Genomic DNA, 26,266 nt, shown 5'->3' on the forward strand with positions numbered 1-26,266 from the left:
CCGTCGGGCTCCCACCCGTACCTCCTAGGGGGACGGGGCCTATGAGACTCAGGTTTTCGAGACCCTAGACTGCACCATTTGAAACTGTAATGGTACCTTATGGTCAGACCCAGGGAACTTCTCGGAGTCTTATACAGGACGAGACATAGTCTCTTACTCGGAGACACACCAGAGCCCAGAGCGTCCACTACCGATAGTCAGTGGCTACACATGGGAGTCAGCCTTGAGGGACGAGACGAGGGATACAGGAGGAGTCCGAGGATTAGGCGGGGTCGCAGTATTGTACAGGTCTTCCCTCGTTGGAGCCATCTCCATTGAGAGGAAGGACGCACACTCCCAATTCATGTGGATCCGGATCCGACGCATAGACACTCGTGACCGTTTCATAGCAATATGCTACTTTCCGCCAGACACATCCTTCTTCGCCAGAGTGGCACGAGACGAGGGTGAGACATCGCCATATGCAACCTTACATCAGGATATCTTCCGAGACGACTCTTTTTTTTGCTACCAGACATGGACCTAGACGGAGCAGGTATGACCAGGACCCCATCTGACACGGGCTTGTTACACCATATGGACATGCGCTCTCATCATCTACAATGGGCTCGACCTATGGCCCTCCTCAGGTGGTTTTACTTGCTTCCCACACGGGGGGGCACTAGTGTAGTAGATTACATCATGGGATCCCCTATCTTCACTTCATGTATCACCGACTTCACCGTAGCACCACTCCCTCCAAGAGCTGATCACACATACCTATTCTTCACTATCGCCACCCCACGCTTATCCACACCACACGCACCACATACGAAGCACGACACCTATCACGACACACACTTTGATCACAGCCTCTCACTGGCCTACTCTGGACGCCTAAACAGACTCCTAGCCTACATCGATCACATACCACTGATAGAGGACCGTGCTGCCCTGATTAGTCGCACACTCCACGAGGCTGCCCTCCAAATCTTTCACCACACCACACGGTCCACTAGACCACCACCTCTTGGTTCTGTACCCTGCAATAATTGGTACGATGTGGAGTGCAAGGCTTATCGCCGACAGCTCCGATTTGAAACCAGATGTCACGTCTCGAACACACCAGACACGGTACGTAAGTACTGATGTCTCGTACGTCGAAAGAAGCATGCATCTCTTCATCGAAATGAGGAGTTGCTGCACATCTTGTACAGTAGCAACTCTTTTTTGTGGAGATTCCTTGAGCGTAGGTCCCCATCACCCATCACCGACACGAGAGTCTGGCACATGTATGCACACCATCTTTATGATGTCCCACACCAGCCCACTCTAGATCTCATACACACACCTCGCCCCACCACTTACACGTTGATCACCAGAGGGGGAGTCAAGGAAGCGACAATGAAACTGCACAATGGCCGAGCGAAGGATCACGAGGGGCTATGCACTAAGTTTATCGCATATGGGATTGACACGTTAGCAAAGCTATTTAATGACGTTGTTTTCCTTGGCTTCCCCCGCACCTGGACACTCAACACCATCACCCCCATCCACAAGGCAGGGGATCCCATGGACCCGAGTAACTACAGGACTATCATGATTGGACATGTGATGTCCAAGATCTATGCAGCTGTATTGGATGCAACGGTCAGCCTGTTCGCAAAGATGAGAGGGCTCAAGGTAGAGGGTCAGGCCGGTATCAGGCGAGACCATGGGACTATGGATCACATACTCACACTCAGGAGTGTCATTGAGGAGGCCGGATCACGGAAGGAGAGGGTATATTGTTGCTTTGTGGATTCTCGCAAAGCCTTTGACATAGTACCTCGAGCTCGTCTCATCACATGTCTATAGACACTGGGATTTAATCAGGAGATCATTTGGGCAGTCATGGCACTGTATGAGAGAGTCTCAGGCCGAGTTCGGACAAGCGCAGGTTGAACAGATGAGATCGTGAGTACCATAGGGGTCAAACAGGGTTGTCCCTTATCACCGATCCTGTTTGGCCTCTACATCGATGAGCTTGAGACTTTCATGGGGGCGTTCGGAGGGACCGGTTGCTCACTTGCCGGGATCATCATCAAGATTCTTCTATATGCAGATGACGTGGCACTCTTGTCGTCCACACCCGAGGGGCTCCAGCGACACCTGGATGCACTGCAGGCTTTTTGTTTATCCCATGATTTGGAGGTCAACCTTGGCAAGACTAAGGTCATGATCTTTAACACCTCTCGAGTAAACATGCAACGGAAGCAGGTTACTTTTACTTTCGGTGGGTCACCAGTTGAGATCGTATCCTCATACACTTACTTAGGGGTCATCTTCTCTGGCCCGATCTTCACGATGAGACCAGTGATGCAGGCCAGACTGAGCAAGGGATACACCTCACTGGCTCGGCTAGAGAGACAATGCTTTCACTCCCACTTCCAGGACCCTCGGACCAAGGCTCTTCTCTTCGACTCCTTGGTCCGACCAGTCGGTATGTATGGCAGCCCTTGTTGGGGGCTTGACATGTCAGAGATATAGTGGACACGGGTGGAGTGCCTGTAGATCCTCATGCTCTCACGGATGATCCGGGTGAAACCGTCTGTACCACATCACATAATTCGGGCCGAGTTTGGTGCTTCTCCACTCCAGCTAGATGCGGCCTTTCAGACCATCACATATCTACACCGGGTTAGATCATATGGGGACTTCACATCAGGGAGACAGAGGTTGCCAGAGATGGCTCTCGATTCCTCCATGAGGTTGGGAGCAGAGGGAGACGAGTGATGCTGGTATGCACGGACTCACAGATGGTTTGTGAGACTAGGGTTCCACATCGATAGGATACCTCCTTTTCAGTACAGTTTAGATGCCCCTCCGGTACTCCCACCACCATCCCGATTGGGCCACACACTAACCGGGTCATTCGAGAGGATCTCCTGCAGCTACACACCATTAGGACCTGGTTGGAGCTGAGGGAGCTTCCAGTGAAGCCGAGTTTCTACAGAGATTACTGTCTTCGTATTTCGGAGGAGGGATTCATCACACCACCGGGGTACACTGAGCTTCATATGCCTCACTCACTACGGATCTCCATCGGACAGTTTCAAGTATCATCACACCGCCTCCACATAGAGAGCGGCACAGTAGAGGGGATTCCTAGGGAGCATCGCTTATGCATATTGTGCGACTATCAGGAGGTTGAGTCGGAGGAGCATTTTATTTTCAGGTGCCCAGTGTACTACGAGATCTGAGAACGGCTTTGGGCTCCTTTACAGATTCCTCGCCTACCCAGATCAGAGATGCCTCGCGGCCTTCATTCACGAGGGGGTCCGACACAGAGAGTACTTACTCAGGCGACCGGGCTTGGCCACATCATCAGACACCTCTTAGAGCGACATTGATCGTCCAGTCTCTAGCCGCAGACATTGAGAGACATTGATCGTCCAGTCTCTAACCGCAGACGTGACAGAGACCCCGACCCGACGACCGCAGCACAACACACGAGACATCGAGGGGGGACACAGATCACTCTGGGGGACCTCCCATCATTGTTTAGACCCGGGATACATCCCACGGGAGTCACGGTGGCTCTGGTTTTGTGTCGAGCCTCGTCCAAGAGATCAAGACGCACGGCACCCCTTGACAGGCGCCATCGTCCCATCATTGGCTATGCACCATTCAGGGCGACATGACATACGGAGGATTCCGCTCCGCTCCAGTCCTTTTCTTTTCTTTTCATTGTTACATCCAGATGTATTTGATTATGTATGATCAGACTTAGGGTTCAGCACGGGTGATGATGCTTGTTTCAGTAGCTCCACCCTTACTATGATTTGTATCAGGTTTTCTTTTAGTCTCATAGACCCATCGGTCTTCCGAAGACTCTCTCTCTCCCCCCCCCCCCCCCCAATCCCCGCGTTCACATTTAGGTAACCATGCTGATGTGTCAAGGTTAGTTAGTCCAGATTTAGTTATTTTGAGATGCTTGATATTACTTCAAATTGTAAATAAAGTGGAATACAGCAGAGTCTCTGTTTTCCATCATTTACTTAAGGTCAGTTTGAAGGAGGGAGCTGCTTGTGGAGTTAGTTATGTTTTGATTATGATATTAGAATTGCATAATAATCCTCCTCCCCCCCCCCCCCCCCCCCCCTCTCTCTCTCTCTCTCTCTCTCCTGATGCCTATCAATGCCAATCAGCAGTTCATGTTTATTTGTTTTGTAAACCTCGATATTGTCTAAAGGGGTAAATAAAGTGATGAAACTTTATATTCTCATTCACCTTCGATTCTATGAGTGGTAAATAAAGTGATGAAACTTTATATTCTCGTTCACCTTCGATTCTATGAGCGTGATAGAGCTAGAATGCATCTAAATATTGCTAGCTGCCTTGAAGTATTAGGCAAAATACTTGTCACTTATGACTTTTCGTGTTGCGATTTGAATGGCACAGTATAGAAAGCTAGCCGACAGTTTAGTGAATGGAGGAGCCACACGTAGCGATGCTGATGGTGAAGGTCCATTTTCTCCTCGATATTCTGACAAGCTTTCTCCTGCAATTCATGGATATCTGAGTGAAGCTTCAAGGCAGGAGAATAGGGTGAGTTAGACTTGCTCGATATCTAAGTTGGCATATGCATGCTTTCTGTGCAGGCCCTTTTAAAACTGTTCTCTGTGTGTGTGAGTGTGCGCGCGCGTGTGCATGTGCATGTCTATATATGTATGAGTGCATGTGTGTGTCTACGTGCGTGGTTGTGCATGTGAATGTGGCATGCACGCGTGTGGGAGACCAAATTCGAAATTAGGTAGCACTGCCTTGTAAGGCAGTACTCTACTCAGAGTCTTCCGAAAGAGTGTCCTCCCAGTAGATTTTGGACACCTCATGCCTTGGTTAACTACTTTGTATTCTAGTCTCTCTCTCTCTCTCTCCTCCGCCTTGTCTCTCCCCCTCTCTCCCCTTGCCCCAATTAACTCTCTCTCTCTCTCTCTCTCTCTCTCTCTTTCTCTCGCGCCCCCCGCCCCCCCCCCCCCCCAACTCAACTCATCCCTCTATCAATATACTCCAATGCTGCATAAAAGCAAAAACAAATGAAATAATGAAGACAATGCTATCAATGAGTACATGATATGCTCTCTTTTTTTGCACTCACCCGCCCACACACAAACATATGCACGCACACAGAGCTTGCACATCGCTTTGCATTTGCAAGCAGTTGTATTATATCACTCAAACTTTCCAGTGGTTCTACAGACAGGCTTCCATTGCAAGTGCTGGAAAGTAATCATCCATTCACATTTAGCAAGACCTAAGGCAGTGCTCACGAGTACTTGTACTCGCTTGTTCTTGAAGTTTCAAGTATGAATAATATAGAAAAGCTTAGATATGTGTACAGCGAGGCATGGAAACACTACCGAATGGTCATTGCCCTTTAGGTAGGTATTGAAAAACAAATCCTATATAGAATGTAGCGTTTTAGTCACTTAAGTCTAACCATCTATGTTATTGATTCCACTGTTATGGGCGGACCCTTGGTTATTCTTGCCCCATTCTTCATGCTCATTCTCCTTTTTGCCTATCCCCATTGAGCTTGCAGCGCTCTTGTTCAGTTCTTCACCCTTACCTATTCAAAGGGATTAAGGACAAATCCTCTGACTTGCAACCTAGAGTGGATTATATTTCACATGAGTTGCAAACCAGAACTGACCAGTGGGGATCATCAAAAAATAATAAACAGGTACGAGGAGGGGACAATGAAGCCTGAAAATGAAGTATATTTTGATTGAAGCTCCATTTGTGTATCAATTGTTCTTTGATTTCGACGTATTTATTGAACTTTGTTCAAAATCTATCTAGATAGTTGAAATGATGAATAGAGATAATACAATCCATGTCAAAAGAGAAGTGTTTTCGCGCGTGCACGTGTGTGTGTGTGCGCGCATGTGCATGAGCATGTGTGCGTGAGAAGTTTTTTCCTGTGTGTGTGCATGTGCATGTGCATGCGTGCATGCCTCTGTGCATGAGAAAGAGAGAAAGTCTATTAGTGTCTTTGACTACCGCACGGTCGATGAAATCGAAAAAAGAACCAGATACAATAAAAGATAAGGGGCAGGGCCACTAAATGGGCACACGTACCTAAGGCTGATGTGTATGACAAGAACGTGTTTGTGGGCCCTATGGACTTTAGGAAAGGACCGTAACCATTGAGTGTTTGGTGATCCCTCCCTGGCTAAATATCAGTTCTTCAAGGCATCTTTAAAACAATCTCTGTATGATTGTCTTGATTGTCTATGTGGGATATAGATCATTCTACCTCCTTGTCATACAATGATATCTTTTGATGCTTGTAACTACCTGTCCCTTTTCGCCGGACTGTTCTTTGTACTATAATGACAAATGGATTGTCACTAACCAAAAAAAAAAGTGTGTGGTGTGTGTGTCTATGTGAGTAGTAGCTGTCTCTATTGGGCCAGCTATCATATGTTCTTTTAATACATACTTTCTTAAATCCCCCGCGCGCCCCCCCAAAAAAAAAACGTTTTTGTGTACCCTATGGACTCTATGAAATGACTATAACCATCGAGTCTTTGGTGATCCCTCCCTGGCTAAATATCAGTTCTTTTGGGCATCTTTAAAGAAATCTCTTTATGATTGTCTACGTGGGATATAGATTATTCTACCTTCTTGTCATGTAATGATATCTTCTGCTGCTTGTAACTGGCTGTCCCTTCTCTTGGGACTGTTCGTTGTAATATCATGACAAATAGATTTCCACCAACCAAAAAAAAAGTGTGTGTGTGTTCGCGTGTGAGTAGTAGCTATCTCACTTTGGGCAGCTATCATGGTACATTCTTCTTAACACACCACACATTAAAAAAACTCCATGTGTGTGTGTGTGTGTGTGTGGTGATCCCATATTTTCTTTATTTGGTTTTTTTAAGCGTTCTCTGCAGCAATCCTTCTTTGATTGCTTGCAGACGCACTGCATAGATCATGATGTATATTTAGCATACACTGAGATTTTCAGAGAATGTACTTTTGGCTGCCTCGTTTTGAGGTTGCTACTCTTTTAATATAATCAATCAAAAGTTTTCACTAAAAAGAAAATGTGTGTGTGTGCACTGGGCTCGTTTTTGGGTACTATGGACTATTTGGACACAAAGATTGCATTTTAGGATGGGACAACAGTTTCCTCAGGCATATGCTTTCTTCAGAATGTCCCTCAAGCAATCTTTATATGATAGTTATGCTGCGAGGGACTTGGATGCTACTAGCCTTGAAGTGTTTTCTCACTGTTTTTGAGTTCTTCCATTAGGCTCTCTTTTGGAGTCTAATGTCATGTACATTGATTTCATGTTAATTTTATAGTTACTGGTTTCACCAAAAAAAAAAGGTGTGTGTGAGAGAGAGGGATATTACCAAAAAACAAGTGTGTGTGTGTGTGTGTGAGAGAGAGAGAGAGAGAGAACTTAGGCGTGCCTTACAGCCTCAGGGAACACCGGAGAATGGGTACATATGGCAGAGATTAAGCCCGCAGATAAGTTCGCCAAGCCAACCATATTCTTTGCGTGAGGCTTTGGCACAAGCGCACTCATCACGGATGGGTACATCAAGTCGAGCCCTACGTGAAAGTCTGCACCCGATCTTGCGTCAGAAGCTAGTAATGCCCTTTTTGTTTTTTGTTTTGTTTTGTCTTTTGGGTCTTTCTTTGTGTGTGTTCTGTTTTGTTTTCTTTTTTTTTGGAGGGGGGGGGGGGTGCATTGCAGGAAATTCGGGGGTTGATGATTCTCTCCCTCTTATCTCTTATCTATTTTTCGGAGAATTACTTTATTCTAAAACTAGAGCTTGGGTATCTGTATCATTCAGGAACTGTGGGAGGAGAATTTAAGTGCAGCTGTTAGTCTGCAAGTATTGGAGATACTTGAGAAGTTCTCGGAAGCGGCATCAGACCACAGTATCGCAACAGATTATTTGAAGCTTGATTGTGTCACTGCAATCATCATGGGATATCTTTCACGGAACCAGCCTCTAATATTTTGGAAAGCTTTTTTCCCAGTGTTTAATAATCTTTTTAACCGCCATGGAGGAACCCTAATGGTCCGTGAGAATGACCGTTTTTTAAAGCAAGTTGCATTTCATTTGCTGCGTCTTGCAGTTTTCAGGAATGACTCAATTCGTAAAAGAGCAGTTGTTGGGCTTCAAATATTGCTTCGGGTGAGCTTCTTAATCTTTCATTGGCTGGTGGTTAAGAAAATTCAAGAGCGCTAGGCGGCAACATGGTGATTGTGTATTTTGCATGAGGCAGTTGCTTTATTTCGACTTCTTTCCTGCATTAAATGTATAAGCAATATATGGTGACAAAAAGGCAATTAAATTTCCAATAAACCTTGTTGATTCAGAGGACTGCCTGACTAGTTTCATAATTGAATGATAGAACAATTGGACTGTGGCGTTAAACAAAGTGGCTTGCAAATCTAAGATTAAGACTTAAGTAGATGTTTAAAATTGTTTTCTGCTATTGACAGTGCAATGTGAATGGTACATGGCAATCTCTGATGATTAATCCACAATGAGATATGCTTTTGGGGAACCTGAGGATTCAAGAAGACAAACTCAGTGTTAATAGGAATCATTTTGTTAGTCTCTGATAACCAGATAGAAAGGTCAACTAAGAGTTTGATGCTATGTTGTTAGACAGGTTGTGTGAACTGCATATTATGATGTTCTTAGAGAAATACTTTGGTTAAACATAACAATTTTTCAAGGATGTGAACAGATAACTCTGATTTGCTATTTCAATCTGGGCTATAATTTTTGTTCTTTTTCTGCAGAATTCCTTCTATAATTTTCAGAGTACAGCAAGGTTACGAGTGATGTTGACCATCACACTCTCTGAGTTGATGTCAGAAATTCAAGTTACACAGATGAGGGCTGATGGTTTTCTTGAAGAGACTGGGGAGGCACGACGTCTGAAAAAATCTCTTGAGGAGGTTGCACAAGAAGACATCAGCCATGACTTGTTAAGAGAGTGTGGTATCAGTGTAAAGGCATTGGATGCAGTAATTGAAGGCTCAAGAGAGAATCGATGGCAATGGATGGAAGTTCGGGAGGTCTCGATGACATTGATTCGTGCTCTTGCTGCTGGCATTGAGCATGCTCTTTTGGTATGGTAAACGTTCTTCATTTTTTGCCTGTGAACAGGCATTGCAGTTAGTTATAAGTTTGCTTTGAACTGTTAGCTCCTGGGGACAAGTAATTATGCATCAACCTTACTTGTTTATTCCTGACTTGAAAGGCACCCATGCTCTCAGTTGACAAGTATGCTGCAGCAGAAAGTTTTCATAGCCTTGCATGGGCATATGCTCATGTGCCAGATTTGCATATAATGTGGCTTCTCCATTTGTGTGATGCACATCAAGAGATGCAATCATGGGCAGAAGCTGCCCAATGTGCAGTGGCAGTTGCAGGTGTGATCATGCAGGTAGGAATCTGAAACTCTGTTTTGTAAAATTTTTTGAAGATCTCAAGTCAGGTCAATTTGCAAAATTGAAAAGATTGCAAGAAAATGATCTATGTCTGCTATTCGATCCCAGACATCAACAGTGGATTAGTGGATGCTTCTGTTAACTGGTTGGTTTCATTTGAACATTATACTATGAATGTTATAGTTTTGCTGTTTCATTTGTTATATTGTGGTGAAATTTGAAATCATTATGGCAATGTTGCTTCTAAAGCTCTGTATGACCTTGGGAGAGAAACGGAATACAAGTCTAGATAACTGCAGCAGTATGTTTATGCTGGCCCACCTTGAAAGAGAAGCGGAATATAAGTCTGTATATTCCATTCTGTGTAGCGCTAGCTAGCTGCACCTCTTATTTGAATGATTACATCTTCTCATGTAGCAACAAGCTACTGTTAACTTCGAAGAAACATGCAGGCATAACGGAGCCAACTTGTCCAATGTAACTGATTAATGGTCTTTAGAGTGAGGCTCTTGAACTCACTCCTTGGCCATGGATAACGGTACCTGTCAGAAGGTTGCCTGTATAACCATGGTTTCCAAAAGACAAACACATATCTGAAACTGAATTGATTGTCAAAAAGCCAAATCACATACACAGATTCCATCTGAGGTACGGTTTTGAGGAAGATCGAATAAAGAAAGTTTCGCAGGATGGGTGGTGGATGAAGACTCCACCTACCAGGATTCTTAACTGTAGAATGCTTCTTTATTTCAGTTATACAGGTCATAAAATAACCAGAGTCTGGATAGAACCTTTAGAATCTCTTTAACATTAAAAACCTGAAATTTGTCAAATATGGAGATTTCTCAACAAATGTTGCTGCAGATTGTCCAAATAAGACAATAGGAAATTAAAATATTGTTGTAGATCCTTCTGATGCTATTTAAAGCTAGCAAGAAACTGACTTTATGTAAACGTTTTTCAGTCAACAAAGCCATTGTTTCCTTGTGAGCACTGCTACAAATCACTTCCAAGCTCAGGACTCCAAAGATGAGATACTCTATTGATCTGCTAGTGCAACCCAGTATCTCCAATCTGTCAATCAGCTCAATTACTATTTATGAAGCTCACACATACAAATTGCAGTGAAGGAGGCAAGATAATCCAAGAATCGTATTGCATTCCCTAGGTGCAATAGATTCAAGTCCAAAAGAATTATGCAAATTGAGCATTGAGGTAAAAATGCAAAAGTTTGAGTGCATGAAATGACAATGTATACAGAAACTTAACCTGGGTTGTCCTAAGTCCATAAGGACTATTCAAATTTCACACTAGGACTTCCTAGTGCATGGAATGACAATGTATACAGAACTCTCTAACGTGGGTTGTCCTAAGTCCATAAGGACCTATTTACACTAATACTTTCTACCATGTATTCAACATATACATATATCTGCCACCATATGTACATCGACCCATCCAATGACCCATAAATAAACACTGCCCCATCATTCATCCGATGGTCTCTATATGACAGAGAGACATTTTCTGCTTTTCACAAGGCAAGGCTTCTATGAACAAATCTGCCTCCTGGTCCTCGGAGAAATAGTGAACTCATTGGACAGCTCCTTCTTCCGGCTAATGTCTTATTAAATGGTAGTAGATGTCAATGTGCTTTGATCTTTTGGATTCTTTGCCAAGACAAGGGCACTCTCATTGTCAGAAAAGATCATGGTAGCACATCTTGGACAGCACCAAGATCCTCCAAGATCCTTTGCACCCAGTCTTTGCTGTAGACAATGCCACACTTGCTTGCTTCTTACTAGACCAAGATACACAGTGAGAACTCAGCATGAATGTGTATCCTGAAATATAGTTGCGACCTCCCCAAGATGCATCACATGATCACGAAAGCAAGTTCAGTCTTCACAAGCAGTTTGAAAAGCAGATTTGAGATCATTGCACTACATTTTGGGTGTTGAGGTAGAACAAACAGAGGAAAGTATATTTCTGAGCCAAACAAAGTACACTAACCTGACGTTGGAGCAGTTCAGAATACTAGATGCAATACCTCCAAATACCCCTATTGAGACTGGACACAACATGCAGAAGTTGGAAAGTACTCCTTTTTCAGATCTACATTATACCAACAAGCAGTTGGTTAGCTCATCTATTTGATGACATCACCACGGCCTGATATTTGTTATGCAATAGGGCTTATGAGTCAGCTCATGGCAAGGCCATTGTAAGAGAATTTGCATTTCTTGTCCTTGCTATGTAAAATATCTGTCAATCTTGCTGAACCAAGGTTGTGGGGCTTGCTTGAGAGTGTAAAGTGCCTTCTTTGATCTACACACTAAGTGCTCACATCCTTTTGCCACAAATTTTTATGGCTTTTGCATATACACTTATTCTTGTAGTTTTCAATTATGCATGCATAATACCGTCATGCATGCAAGAGGTACATTAAGCTAGCTTCTCTTCATCCTTGTAACCAGTGCAAAAGTATCCTCATAATCAATGCCTTTTGTTGAGCATATCCTTTTACCATTAAACTTACCTTTTGACAACATTCTCGTCAGCTTTGTGCTTAACATTGTAGACCCATTCAACACATTCCTTTGATTTTTTTGCCTCATAATTCCTAAAAAGTGTTTGCAGTCTTCTAGGCTTCATATCCTTGACAATGCCTTCTGCTTCATCTACCAACTTCTTTGCGTATGTTGGCATTTATAATGATGAGTGGTTTCTCAGTTATGCTGACCATGAGATGCATCCTTTGGCTGAGAACTTGCAGAATGTCTAGGAGATTCTCCCCCATTCTGTTGATTGCCCCTAGTCATGCTAGGTAGCATGTTAACAAAATTTTGACATTGTGTGGATGTGTGCTTATCTGCATCTTTCGTTGTCATCGTCTTGTTTGTCTCCTCTTTCATTTGATTTTTTTCTTTCTCATCAAAGATTACATCGCAAAAGCAAATACTCTGTGAGTTGCAAGATCGTATAACAAGTAAGCTTTATGTTCCTCAGCATACCAATCATGATGCACTTCTCACTTTTGGAATCAAATTTATCTGTCCTGCCTTTGACACGAGCATAGATCGTTGATTTAAAAAACGCTAAGATACTGGACATTTGTCTTACATCCACTCCATGGTTCCTTTGGTGTCATATCCCATAAAGCATTAGTAGGGGATTGGTTCAACAAATAAACTACGTCACAAAGGATTTGATCTTAGCATTCAGAAGCTGAACTAGTTAGTAGTATGACATCGATTCCTTTGACTGAAAGTGGATGATTGTCTCCAAGATGAACATCAAGAGCTCCCTTGACTGGATTAAGTGTATTGAGCCAATGACATCTACAACACAATTGTGATGCACATGAGTCCGCTATCAACACATCTTAGTCAAATTTCTTTGATTGATCAAAGTTGTGCATTACTGATGTCCTTTAGATGTCCAAGCTCTCACAACACATGTTATGTGAGGCTTCACCTCTTTTTGACGTCGTACTTCTGTTGCATGTGCCTTGAACTGTTTCATGCCATAGTCGCCATGCTCGGCCTTCGGTTTGCCGGTGCAATTTGTGGCAATGTAGCCTAGCTTGCCACAATCATAACAGTTTATTTTCCTCTTGGTAGACAGCTAGCGTAAAACTCTGCTATCTTTGTTGACTTTGATTATTTTGTTCTAACAAGGCTTGGACCAAGAGCTTCCACCTTGCTGTGCATTCTTCGGAGGCTTCTGCCTTTGAATAGCACATGATGCATCTATGCCACAAATATGCCTTCATGACGGTGCTTTTCTTTGATCGTCCTTTTGGATCAATAGGCTTTTTATTAGCTCACCAGACTTGATAACAGTGCCTTCGGCTATCATTGCCGTTAGTCGATAGTCCTTGACCCTAAACTCTAAACCCTAAACCTTTAGGCTACAGTAGCCCGCGTGAGATATGAAGAGAAGATGTCAATCATCAGGCGATGAATGTCTTTTCTTCAGGCTTCTTCTCTTTCAATCTTGCTGGTGCAGTCTTTCCAGCTCCTACTGGAGCTGTTCACGACCCTCAAAGCCTTCTCCGCTCTTCTTTAGTGCAGTCTGCAAAATTTCTGTTTCTCCCCTCTTTCTCTGCTCCAAGAAGATTGTTTGTGGCCTCCTTGCTGTTCCGATCTCTTCATTCACCTATGCAGCCTTCCGTTTGTGAGTCTGATCATGAGCTGCTCTCTACCGCTAAATGCAGTTGTGGCTGCCTTCTGCAAGCTCTGTAGTCAACCTGACTCCTCTAATTTTAAAAGTAGTTATAAGAAATGGCAAGGAAAGAAACCATGATAGTAAAGATGGAGTTAGATAGTGGCATGTGTCAAGTTATGGTAGTTCGTTGATCTCAAAAGCCACCACATTATGAATCTGTTTATGTTCTTTATTTGGAGTTATTGTCTTCCAATGCCAGTTCAGTTTTACTTTGTGACAAGTGAGGGCTTGGTAGTTGAGAATTTATGTTCATTTTTCGATGTGAGAACTTTCAAGGTTGGACGTTCCTTGTAATCTTGGTTGCATAAGCCTCTTTCCCTTGATTTACCACCATAGGTTTCCTACATGGTGGAGCACCATCCTGTTTTTCACTGCAGTTTGTGAAGCACAGTTTCAGAATGGTGAGTGAGAGGCCAGAGATATGTTTTGAAGAGCACCAACTCCTGTATTCAGATTTAAATTTGCAGCTTGGACCAGCATTTGGCGGTTAAAAGTAAGAATTGTTTTTTATTTTAGACAAGGTCCCAGTACATGTATGTTGTGATTACATTTTCGACAATACATAGAGCATAGTAACAAATTTCTACAGCATGTAGCAGTTCGGAAAGTATTTTCTCTCGGGTTTGTACTATTTTGAACTCTAATAGGTTCTAATAGCGATATTTTGAGCTCTAATAGGTTCTAATTACAGTTTTAGTTTATACGTAAAGCATAAGGATTTTCAGTAACAAATTTCTACAGATCCCTTGCAAAATAGCCAACCAGCCAGTCCCTTACGGCAGGGGAATCTCCCCTACCAGCCGATTGGAGAGGGGGGGGGGGGGGGGCGGGGGTGGGGAAGGTGGTCTGTAAATGCTCTTTCAGGGCTCCATTTGCAGGCTTTTCAGGCGTGCCTGGCCAGCTGGCATCCAGCCACTGGCCCAGGCTGTTCCAGCCTTGTTTGTCTTCCCTAAACCAGCCCATAGGCCTTCCAATATCCCGCGAACCTGTGCGCCTTCTCCCTGCCTGTTCCACACCTGCTCAGCGTTGTTCCAGGTCCTAGAATGCCTACAAACAGTCCCTACACATGCTAACATCAGTGCCCTGTCCACACAGTGATCTCTTGCCGGAAACCCTGTCCAGATCTGCCCTCTCCATCTGTGGACACCCTCTGGAATTGTCTTTTCCAGATCTGCCCTCCATGGAGGCTCTCCTCTGCTAGGGATCTCTGCCTGCATGGCAGCCCATGTGCTGCCCATGTGGCAGTCCCATGACCCATTCTATCATCCTATGGTCCAGCCTCCCGATGCACTCATGGGGGGGCTCAAAGGCGAGGAGGTGACCAACCCTAATCCAACATGCCAAGTGAGGCCCCAAAGGGTCCCTTTTATAGGGGCTGAACCCATTGCAAAATAGCCGACCAGCCAGCCTATACTAGATTTTGGGAAAAGGGGACAACATTAGAGCGATACACCTAAGATGTCGCTTTGGGTTTTGCCACCCGTCCTTCCTAACAAAGCATTGTTTAGCCTACCATGGATTCCAAATCACCTTGTTTAGATCAAATCTCACCATAGTTCACTCAACATCACTAGGAGATTGGATATATTGCCTTAATAGCCCAAACTATTGCTGAAAGAAGGCCCAACACATTGGAAGAATTATCAAGGGAACTCAAATACGGATTTCTCAAGAAAAGTTATATCTTGGTGAATAGTTTAGTGGCCTAGGGTGGCTTAAACTTGGGCTGGAGGGAAAAGTAAAAAGTAAAGCTCGATGTTGTGAAGGGTTATGATAGAGTAGAAAGGGAATTCCTTATTCGACAAACATTTTTTAGAATGATTTCTTCCTAGAAGGGATGAAACTCTTAGGCTAGATTGGTTCATGGGAAGTGCCTAAGAGGGGCACAGATAAGCTAGAAGCATATGAGAATGGCAGGATCTAACCAATGTTCATGAGGTGTCATCTTTCTGGAGATTATGTGCCTATTATCAAACGCTTATTTATTTGCATACATGGCTTTACCATCATTCAATCTCACTGTAAGATTGTCAAGTTTTTATTCGTCTAAATCAGCTAAATGAGCTTTTCAGGGTAATGCTTATGCGGTTTTAACCATGGCAGATCTTGAGAATCCCTTTTATTTAGATGCAAACACTTGAATGGAATTGGTGTTTCTAACTGCCTTTCTTTCTAGACACAAAATGGACTTGTTGTGGCCTATCAGAGAAAGGGAGTTAGAAATGTAGAGTTGATTGATAATGTTTATGACATTGAGCTATTGGTTGTTATTTATGCTCTGAAGGTATGGAATTATGTTTTATTGGGAGCTGACCTTATAGTTCGAAGTGATAATCAAAGAGCTCAATACGTTTTGAAGCAGCCCAGAGCAATAGAAAAGCACAAACCGTTCGGCAAATTTCCTATCAACCTATCAAGTAAAAACGTAATGTACAAGCAAATACATTTTTCATAGATTATCACAATGAGCTGGAAACCATGTAAGCTGGTTACAAAGATGATAATCCTGTTGCTTGGTGTTGAATGGCATACTATTCCAGAGTGTGAGGAACCTAAATACAGATATTGGCAAGATAGATTCTTAGGGTAGGTGTAATTATTTCAAAATTGAGCAAGATTTTGACACTAGTGAAGAAGACATAAGGAGTACGACTTGAGGGATGGGTATTTATGCATGCGACATAGGATGTGTACGTTTTCGTAATTTCTATTGTATTTTTATGGGCAATGAAATGGGTAAGGATATATGTGCTTATGTGTCTTCATGTTTTATTTGTTTTCGAGGCATAAGGTAGGTTTGCTTCAGTCTCTACCAGTTCCTATCTGCCCTAGAAACACGTATCGATGGATTTTGTCACAAGAACTACTAGGATCCCATAGGGGCATCGTGATATGGACAGCCATAGATATCTTAGCCAAGAAACACATTTTTATCTTTACACGAGTTGGAAATTGGCAAAACTATCCATTTTAATTATCACCAACAATTCCCGGAGAGCACAATCTTGGTTAAAATCAGCAATTTTCTAGTGTCTTTCGTCGACAAACAGATGGAAAGACTGAGACCAATAATAAAGTACTATTGAAATTTCTTCAAAGTTATGTTCCCGATTAAAAACTTTGTGGGAGAAATATTTTCTGATTGTTGAGTTTGCATAATAACAATATGGTATATTCTTCAGGTGGGAGGGATGCAATTGAGCTTAATTATTATCAGCCTTTGTTTATTCCTTTGGTGTGTATTGTTTGGCATGGGGATCAAAAACAAATAATATTTAAGAATGTAGGAGTTGTTACGCTGAAGAGCCAAAATTTGGAATATAACGTCTACAAAGGAAACTAACCCCGGGACCAACTCTAATAGTAACCTTAGAAGGAAAGACTTTCTACTTGGAGGGAGAAGTGCCCCAAGGCTGTGTTCACAACACTACTCATAATCTAACAAATCCCTCCTATAGTGCCATCAATCACCACAAGGAAATAAGCCTAAAGCTTGCAAAAAAGCTAAAACCTTTTCTTTGCGTAGTGCCTTGGTGAACAGATCAGCAACGTTATCCGGTGTAGAAAAGAAAGAAACAAAGAAAGATATTTTTACATCCTTGCAAGGCCTCACAGGCCTCTGGTACAATGTAGATCAAGAGAAGAAACTCATACAAGCCTCTGTGGGCTGAAGCAAAGGTCGCGCTAGGGCCCTTGCTGAGTGCTATGCTAAGCTAAAGAGCTCAAATACTCAAACACTAAACTCAAAAGCTAAAAACTGAAACTCAGAATCCGAAACCTGTAACTGTGGTGGCTCTCCGGTGGGCTGCAAAGATATCCCAGATCTGTGTCTATCAAGTTGTCTCTCGCTTTGGTGGAGGAGATGGTCTCCTCGACCTCCGTATCCTATGGGCTATGTTAAGAGTGACACCTCGTCTCTTGCGGTCTCTTCTAAGAAGAGCCGTGTGCTCTAGGCCCTCTCCATGACGTATGTGTTCTTTGCATCTTTGGCTCGGCCGTGTCGTGTCGTCTCTCCTCGGTGATCCATACTACCCTCATGTCAGCTAGCTTCTCCTGCTCCACCCCACTATGTCTTGGAGTTTACTCAAAAGCATAGAAAATCTGTGACATGTCGATGTGCTCGGTCTACCTCAGCCTCTTGTGGCGCAGTCACCTCCGTCTCAATGGAGTCTCTCTGTGCCACCGCATCTCGATAAGATAGAGCCCAACACAAACCTTGTCGTCGAAGTGGATCAATCGTAAGTAGGCCAGAGCTGTGCCCCTCCTGAAACGTGCCCCTCCTGAAAGAGGCAGTGATATTACCCCCGTACCTCATAATAGAAGTGCATAGCCTACAGATCCGCCGCTCTTTGGGTGTGCCCGCCACTCTCCTTGCCTCAATCCACAGCTAATGGGACGAGACCCGCATCTGTCGAATGTCAATCCTTAGTGCATAGGAGACTCCTCTGTCCTCTAGGGTACTGGGACCACTTTATGAGACCACCTAATACTCTCAAGAGGTGGTCGCGGATTTGGTACCCCTCCCCTCCCCCTCTCCAAGTTTGAGCTGGAGAAGAACTAACCGCATGATACGTTTAATCTCATCTCGTGGGTTTAATTCGGACGGTGCATCCATGCCATACTGAGAAGGAGAAAGCTTGTCCATTTGAATATCCTGGTCGGCAAACCATGTGGGCGCGTTCACACCATGTTGTGCTGATAGTCGTTTGGATGATGTACTCGGCAGTCTCTAGTGGGGTATGGCCCAAAGTCTGTGGAGGAATGTCATCGTTTGAAAGATAGCATCGATTTGATGTGGTGTCATGGTGAACTCTGCTCAAATCTCCTCCAGTCTATCGCCGAGAGACCACTCTCCCAAAAAGAGGCTACCTACATGGAAGTCGGCCTCACTAGGGTGTCAAAATGCCAGCCCTTCAATGGCGGATCCTGAAAGTGCGCTGAAAGCACTACTTGTATACTTGGGCCAAGGATCCTTGCTCTCGTGTGAGTCATGCCCTGGCTCCATGAACCATCCTAAAAAGTAATCCTGAAGACTGCCCCCAAGTATGTGAAGGACTGCACTATCTCCACTGACTCACCTCGGTAAGTGAAGCTATGTCGGTGCAACACAGCGGTCTTCCCAGCTTTAATCCGATGATGCTCTCAACCCAATCTGATAGGCCTCTTAGGGCACAACTCTGACTCTGACAGACTCGTATAGACTCATGACCTCCCAAATCATTACCTCTAGCATCTTCATCTCCTGATCATACGAGATCATGGAATAGTGTGGACGGCCTTCTGGAAGTCTATAGAGCAAGCACAGCTTTTTGGTGCCTAGACCTCGCTTCCTCAATGATAGCCCTTAGGGGTGAAGATGTGGTTTAGGGTGGAGTGTTGTCTTCGAAATCCTACCTGCCCTAGAGCCCTTGCCCCGCTGATCTTACTCTCTAATACCGACCCGTAAACCTTGGTCGGATTGTGGCCAATCGTAAGAGTGTGTAGTTCCCATTGTCCATGGAATCCCCTACTTTGTGTATCAGTACAATGGTGGTAGTGCTTCAAGCATTTGGGAAGCCCGTGAATTAGTGAAAGCATATAATTGCAAGCTGCCCCCCCTTGGATAAAACAATCCAAGATTTTTGTTTGAATGCAATGCAAAATATGCTGGACTCCTTGCTAATGCTTAGTACTGGGATTGTGCATAAACTTTCTGGCCTCGTAAACAACAACGGAATATGTGGTGTAGTGTTGCACAAAGAGAAAAGACATCCAACTGCTTCGCTGTACAGTGTACATACCCATATCTTAGGGCTCTCCTCCATCATAAACTCATCTTCAGCCTCTGTTTCATTGGAATAGAAATGGGCTTGCAATCCTGAAAACCAAATGTACTTGGAAGCAGGAGCTTCCGTATGTACTTGGACCAAAGCAATACTATGCCTTCATCCGATTGCACAAAATGTATGCATTATTCCCAATCAGCAGCATGACATCCACATATAGAATGAGGACAAGTACAGCATCATTATCCTCTTTAGCATAAATGTGCTCTCAGTTGGACTGTTTCTGAAATTTTGGCTGACCAAGTAGGTGTTCTTGTACCAAGCTTTGGGAGCTTGTTTGGGACCGTAGGGTGCTTTCTCAGCGTACACACCTTGATTTCTTGACCAGAACCAACAAGACCAATGAGCTAATTTACAAAAACCTCTTCTTGCAAATCCCTCTTTAAGAAGGCTGTTTTTATATCCAATTGATGCACATTCCATCCTTGATGGGCAGCCATTGCAACCACACATTTGGTACTGAACAGCCTAGAAGTAGAAACAAAGGACTGTTCGAAATCAATGCCCTTCTGTTGGAGCCTTTAGCCACAAGTCTGGCCTTGTACATATCAACAGTACCATCATTCTCTTGGTTTTGTATACCCATTTAGTGCCTTATGGGCTTCTTGATGTGGCAGGTCCAATAGATCTAATGTGCTATTTTTATGACTTGCATTCACTTCTTGTCGCATGAGTTCTTGGCAATGCTCCATCTTCTTGAGCTCCTCCAAATGGAACTGGCTCGTCAGCATCATAGAGAGTGCTCGTATAGGCTACATCTGCATGCTCTCTTGTATTCATTGCACCAGCCCGTACTGAGAAGAGGAGCTGAGAGCTTACTTTCTTGCAAAGAATCAGCCAACGTGGAACTAATTGTCCATTCTTCTTGTATTGCTTCCTCCACTTCACGGCCTGCTATGGGCTGATTTTAAGGCTGATTTTGTGCCTCAACATGTTGTCCATTAGCCATTAGAAGTTGCTGGCTTGTATGGACCTCTGTGCCTAATGGAAGTGGACCTCTTTTGAGTTCCTTGTTATGTATGTACTGAATTCAGCAAGTGGATGAGGTTAATTAGTATCTGTTACTGCCATTGTTGTAACCCACAACTATGCATTTTGACAGCCTTATCATCTAATTGCCTCTCATCGGTGAAGGAACATAACCAAGGCTACCAAAGGTCCTTGCATAGTCAACCTTAGGCTTTGTATCATACTAGGCCTCAAATGAAGTTATGGTCTTCAAAACCTTTGTATGGCAGGTTCAGAGCATGTGGTGCTGCACACATGATGGTCTCAAGCCAGAGCTTGTGTGGCAGATGTTTGTCCTTTACCATGCATCTTGCCATCTCCATCAAGGTTATGTTCTCCCTTTAAGCAGTATGTATGGCATAATACATATGATGGCGTATCCTCTTTTCTTGGATAGGCAGAATGATTAGCACATGTGACCTTTTCACGAGCTAGAGAAACCGGCAAAGCCCTATATAAATCCCACTTGGAGGTGATGGGTCTTGAAGCTCAGTATCATTTTGTATTCACATCCAGGGATGTGCTTATGTGATGCATCATAATTGCAAATAAAAACTTCCCACGCATCTTGCACAAAGTTTGCTGAGTCATTAGCTTTATTTGCAGCAAGAGTAGAGGAACCAACAGCCAAACTTGATTCTTTCTTCTTTTCTTCGGCTAATCTCTTCCTGCATTGACTTATATAGTGATATGGGTTTTAACAGTAGTGGCATTTTTGTTTCTTCTTGGGCGGCTGTCCATAGCCATCAATAGAGAAATCAGCAAAAAATATTGCCTCAAGATATTGAGAGTAAGTGTCATCTTTCTGCTTCTTTTCTTAGTAATCATGTACAAACTTTCACTCATTGTTTTGCTGCATGCTTTTGCAGGTTCTTGTTGTCTTAAATCCCAAGCTAAACTTCATGGTTTGAAAGCTTGTGGGCACTTCCCTTTGATACAAGGAGTTCTGTGATTAGTCTAGAGAAGCTTTACCAACTATCCATAGCATCGGGGTGTGATGAGATCAGGTTGCATTGATTGCTGTCCTAAATTAGCCTTTCATCGAAAGGCACTTGAATTTTTGGCTTTGCCCTTGTCAAGGCAGAAAATGCCTGCTGATTGCCATGCATGTGATGAAGATTTGTTCTTCCTTGTTTGTTCCTCTTGCAACAACAAACTCTCTTAATCCTCAAACTTAAGAGGGTGAGCCTTAAGGTGAGTGTAAAATGTGAGGTAGCTCAATGGCAATCTAGCGATCACATAAAGTCCTAGAAGCTAGTTCTTTCTCAAGAATGGCTTCATCAATATTAAGAAGCTACTCCCAATGATCGTGGATCTTTGTAAGATGATCAGCGATGCTGTCACCATCGTGCATCTCTGAATTCTCACGCTCCTTGAGAAAAGTAAGTCTTGCCTCATTCTTGGCTTCATACGTTGTCTCAAGAATCTCCCATGTACACCATGAATTCTTGCATGAATGATGTATCTCTTGATTGGCGTATAGATGCATCATTGAATTGCATCTCCTCTGATTTTGTGTGGGAGTTCAAGGTCTTAGAGTTTGTGATCTTGTAGCTTGTTGCCCACCTTTGACTGGTGTGATAGGTGTAATATCTACAAGAAGAAGCTCATCCCCATTAGCATATATTTGCATTTACAGATTTTAGAGCATAAAACTGCACACGGAGTAGTTGGTTTCATCCAACTTGTTTTCTTGTGCCAAAATCCTTTTCCAAAATCCCAAATTCTTCTCCTCTTTGTTCACGAGCCATCATTTCCAAACGAAAGTTATGAAAATGCGGCCTCAAAAAAAGCTGCAAATGTAGATTAAGCCCCAAAATGTCGGCAAAATAACTTTCGAAACTTTAAGTTTTTGCAATTTCTTGCAAATATCAACTTGTTTGTTTGCAAAAAGCAAATTCGAGGCAAGAGACTCAACGTTTACAGACAAATATAGCTAGATCGACAAAAGCCCCAGAATTCCACTCAACCTAAGTGATCCAAAATACAGAAATGACCAAATCTGGAAGTCCATTTATTTATTTTTCCTAAGAAAAGTACTTTTATTAAATATGAACAAAACCCTGCTTTGCAGAACTCTATGGCTGAAGCAGTGGGCTTCCTAAGAAGACTTGATTTCTCTGCTTCCAAATTGTCTACAGTGCCCAAAATCTAACCCCATGAAAAAAGAGAGTATTAGGCTTGTGCTGGAGCATATCTTCCAAATAGCCAAAAGAACTTGCCAAATCGATGGCCAGGAAACCAGAGTTGAAGGCAGTGAGAAATCCTGTCAAGAAGAAGTCTGGAATGAGGACACCACGCACACTTTTTTTAATATAAAAAATAGTGAAATTTTTGAATGCTTTATATTACAAGATAGCTATCCCAGAAAAAAACTAGTAAGCCGAAAGATTACATCAAGAGAAAATCTCCATGAAGGACGAATATACATCCTGGCGCGCACACACACACACACACAGATTCAACTATTACGTGATTGTGTGGGAAATTGCGTAAATCTCTGAGTCTTTTGGGCTGGTTCCAGGCACTTGTAGGACGTCATGATGCTGTGTGGGGGAAAGGGCATGTGGATGCTCTTCGGAAAATATGCCCTATGGTTAGTGATGTACTCACAGGTGAGGCGTTGGCAGCTGAGGTGGAAGGTTATGGAGCCTCTAAACTGACAGTGGATTCTGCTGTAAAATATCTTCAGCTTGCACATAAACTATTTTCACAGGCAGAGCTGTTCCACTTTTGTGCTGGAATTCTTGAGTTAATAATTCCTGTCTACAAAAGCAGACATGCATTTGGTCAGTTGGCCAAATGCCACACGTCCCTTACTGGAATTTATGAGGCAATTTTGGAGCAAGAGTCTAGTCCCATTCCTTTTATTGATGCCACTTACTACCGTGTTGGTTTCTATGGAGAACGATTTGGAAAGTTGAACAGGAGGGAGTATGTATACAGGGAAGCTCGCGATGTGCGGTTAGGAGACATAATGGAGAAACTCAGTCATGTTTATGAGTCAAGGCTGGATGGAAATCATACTCTTCATATTATTCCAGATTCGCGTCAGGTGAATGCAGATGAGCTTCAGTCTGGCGTATGCTATTTGCAGATTACTTCCGTGGATCCAGTCATGGAAGATGAAGACTTAGAGAGCAGAAAGGAAAGAATAGCTTCTCATTTGTCAACAAGTATACGAGCACGTGTTTTTGACCATTTCCTCTTTGATACTCCATTCACAAAAAATGGTAAAACCCAAGGTGGTTTGGAAGATCAGTGGAAACGAAGAACAGTTCTTCAAACAGAAGGCTCCTTCCCAGCCCTTGTCAATCGACTCCTAGTAGTGAAGTCTCATTCGAGAGAGTTCTCGCCGATCGAGAATGCAATTGGTATGATTGAAACTAGGACTGCTGCACTTAGGAATGAGCTCGAAGAACCACGGAGTTCAGAGGGAGATCAACTACCACGCTTGCAAAGCCTGCAGAGAATTCTCCAAGGAAGTGTTGCAGTTCAGGTGAGGTTGCTTCCCATGTGGACTACAGTTTGCAAGATAATGAGAAGCTTCTGCATGTTGAACTTGAACTTTTGCTCCTGAAGATAAAGTCTTCCTACTGTTTCTGTGCAGGTGAATAGTGGGGTTCTTGGTGTTTGCACAGCGTTTTTGTCTGGAGAACCTGCCACAAGACTACGGTCGCAAGAGTTGCAACAACTTATTGCTGCTCTGCTTGAGTTCATGGCAGTTTGCAAACGTGCTATCAGGATCCATTCCCGATTAATTGGTGAAGAGGACCAGGACTTTCATTCTCAGCTTGTGAATGGATTTCAGTCATTAACAGCTGAATTATCCCACTACATTCCTGCCATCCTTTCAGAGCTGTGACATGGAAAGGGAATGTCATGTAATATGCAATTGTCGCTCTATTGATGTAATTCTTTATGCCTTCCTGGAGTTATGCAGGGCAGCTATGTTTTCTTTCATGGAAGCAGCTCCTACCTGGGCACCGGAAGTGCGTGTAAAATGTGTAAAGATCCACATGGATGGATTATCAATAGGCAATACAAAGGAAATGTGTTATGAAAGCAAGTGTTACAGGATGTGCTGGCTTGTAATGTTCAAAGTTCCAGATAGATATTCATGAAACTGATATCAATTTTTCACAAGGGCAGCATTTCATCTCTTTTTTTTAGTCCTACCTATTAGTATAAGTTCCCATTGCTTGGTTGGTATGTCACAACTCCCGTTGAGGAACACTGCTGTGCTCTATGAAGTATTTCGAGCCCTTGGTAATCTGCATAAGTAAAGCTTCCATTCAGCTAGGCCACTTCGGATTTGTAAGTTGAGGGATGAGATATTGATCTGACACTTCACATGGTGTGAAAGAAACGTTTCATAATCCTTTTACCTTTGAACTTGAAGTTTCAGAAGCTAGACTGTAGACCTAGTTCAAAGCTAATGTGTAGACGCTTGAGTGACGAGTCTTTTCCACTTTCGTACTATCTAATAACTTCTAAGTGGTAACTTGAGAGAGCAAGAAAGAAAGAAAGATGTATTTACGTTTTTCAAACAGTTGGCCTCTGAGACAGTCTACTGAGACTTGCAGTTTGGCCTCTGAGACAGTCTACTGCAAGTCTCAGTAAACTGTTTGGCCTGTCTCAGTAGGATCTCTCAGTGTCTTCGTGTCTCAATCATGTAGAGGCCAGTGCAAACTTGGTCATGAAAGTGGATCAGTTGAGAGAGTGGCCCAAACCAGGCCCCTACTGAAGCAGACAATGGTATCACCGGCATCTCATAGTAGACTTCTCTCTCCGCCTCTTGTAGTGTGCATAACTAGCAACTTTGCCATTCTCTAGGTGTGCTTGCGGTTCTCCTTGTCTCAATCCTCAATTGATGGGATGAGACCTGCATTTGCCCAGTGGCTATCCTCAATGCATGTGAGACTTGTCTATCCTCTAGGTATTTGGGTCTCATCCTTTGATACTCTCAAGAAGTGGTCGTGGAAGAATTGGATCTTGGTGGGGTAATCTTGATCTCCCTCCCTAGTCTATGATGTATAGAGTTGGAGTAGATTCAACCGTTTGAAACGGTTGATCTTATCTCTTAGGATCAGGGGGGATGGGGCATCCAGGCTCTACTAGAAGAAGGGGGAATTGGTCCATCTGGATACCTTGACTGGAAAACCATTTGGATATGCATATATTAGACCGTGCTAACCCCTCTCAGCTAATCGTCTGGATGACTCTAAGGCCAACCTAGATAGTCTCTCACTAGGCAAGGCCCCCAACCCTGTGAAGATATATCACTGTCTGGAAGATGGCATCAAACTGGAATGGTGTCATGACAAACACTACTTGTATGATATGGTGCGGAACTGAGGGCTTACTCGGAATCATCTTGGGCCCTTTCATCCCCTGTAGCCTTTCAAATCTCTGCCAATCAATCACCGATATATCTCTCCCCCATAAGGGTGCTGCATACATGGTTGTCCGCCTCACTAGTATATCAAACAGCCATCCCTTCGTCGAGGGGTCATGGAAGTGTGCCTGAAAGCATTGTCGCTCCGATCAAGCTAGGGCTCCTTGTCCTTGTCTAAGTTGTGCCTTGGTTGCATGTGCCATCGTGAAAAATAGTCCTATGAAGATTCCTTGAGATAATTGTATGACTTCATGATCTCCATTGGCTCTCCTCAATAAGTGAACTTGTGGATGAAGTACAGCCCGTGAGGTGTTCAAATCGTAACCTTGTTCTTGCCATGTATCATCGAATCA

At 43.5% G+C, this 26,266-nt stretch overlaps 1 protein-coding gene across 4 annotated transcripts in view; it reads left to right on the forward strand.

The window, feature by feature from the left end:
* Positions 1 to 24,730, forward strand: part of SPK1 (guanyl-nucleotide exchange factor) — a 207,756-nt gene extending 183,026 nt beyond the window's left edge. For 2 of the 4 annotated variants that reach the window (XM_087377784.1, XM_087377778.1), the window contains exons 25-31: positions 4,423 to 4,569; positions 7,454 to 7,627; positions 7,834 to 8,181; positions 8,799 to 9,131; positions 9,263 to 9,448; positions 23,040 to 24,014; positions 24,126 to 24,730. In XM_087377784.1, coding sequence (XP_087233910.1) covers positions 4,423 to 4,569; positions 7,454 to 7,627; positions 7,834 to 8,181; positions 8,799 to 9,131; positions 9,263 to 9,448; positions 23,040 to 24,014; positions 24,126 to 24,380 — 2,418 coding nt within the window. In that variant the 3' untranslated portion in view covers positions 24,381 to 24,730. The remainder of the gene's footprint in view (positions 1 to 4,422; positions 4,570 to 7,453; positions 7,628 to 7,833; positions 8,182 to 8,798; positions 9,132 to 9,262; positions 9,449 to 23,039; positions 24,015 to 24,125) is intronic. The other 2 variants (XM_087377788.1, XM_087377781.1) reach the window with 1 other exon arrangement.
* The last annotated feature ends 1,536 nt before the right edge of the window (positions 24,731 to 26,266 follow it).

Source organism: Dipteris shenzhenensis, chromosome 1 (genome assembly GCF_047967505.1).
Source record: "Dipteris shenzhenensis isolate YYH24624 ecotype China chromosome 1, Dip_SZ_1.0, whole genome shotgun sequence".
Taxonomy (NCBI): domain Eukaryota; kingdom Viridiplantae; phylum Streptophyta; class Polypodiopsida; order Gleicheniales; family Dipteridaceae; genus Dipteris; species Dipteris shenzhenensis.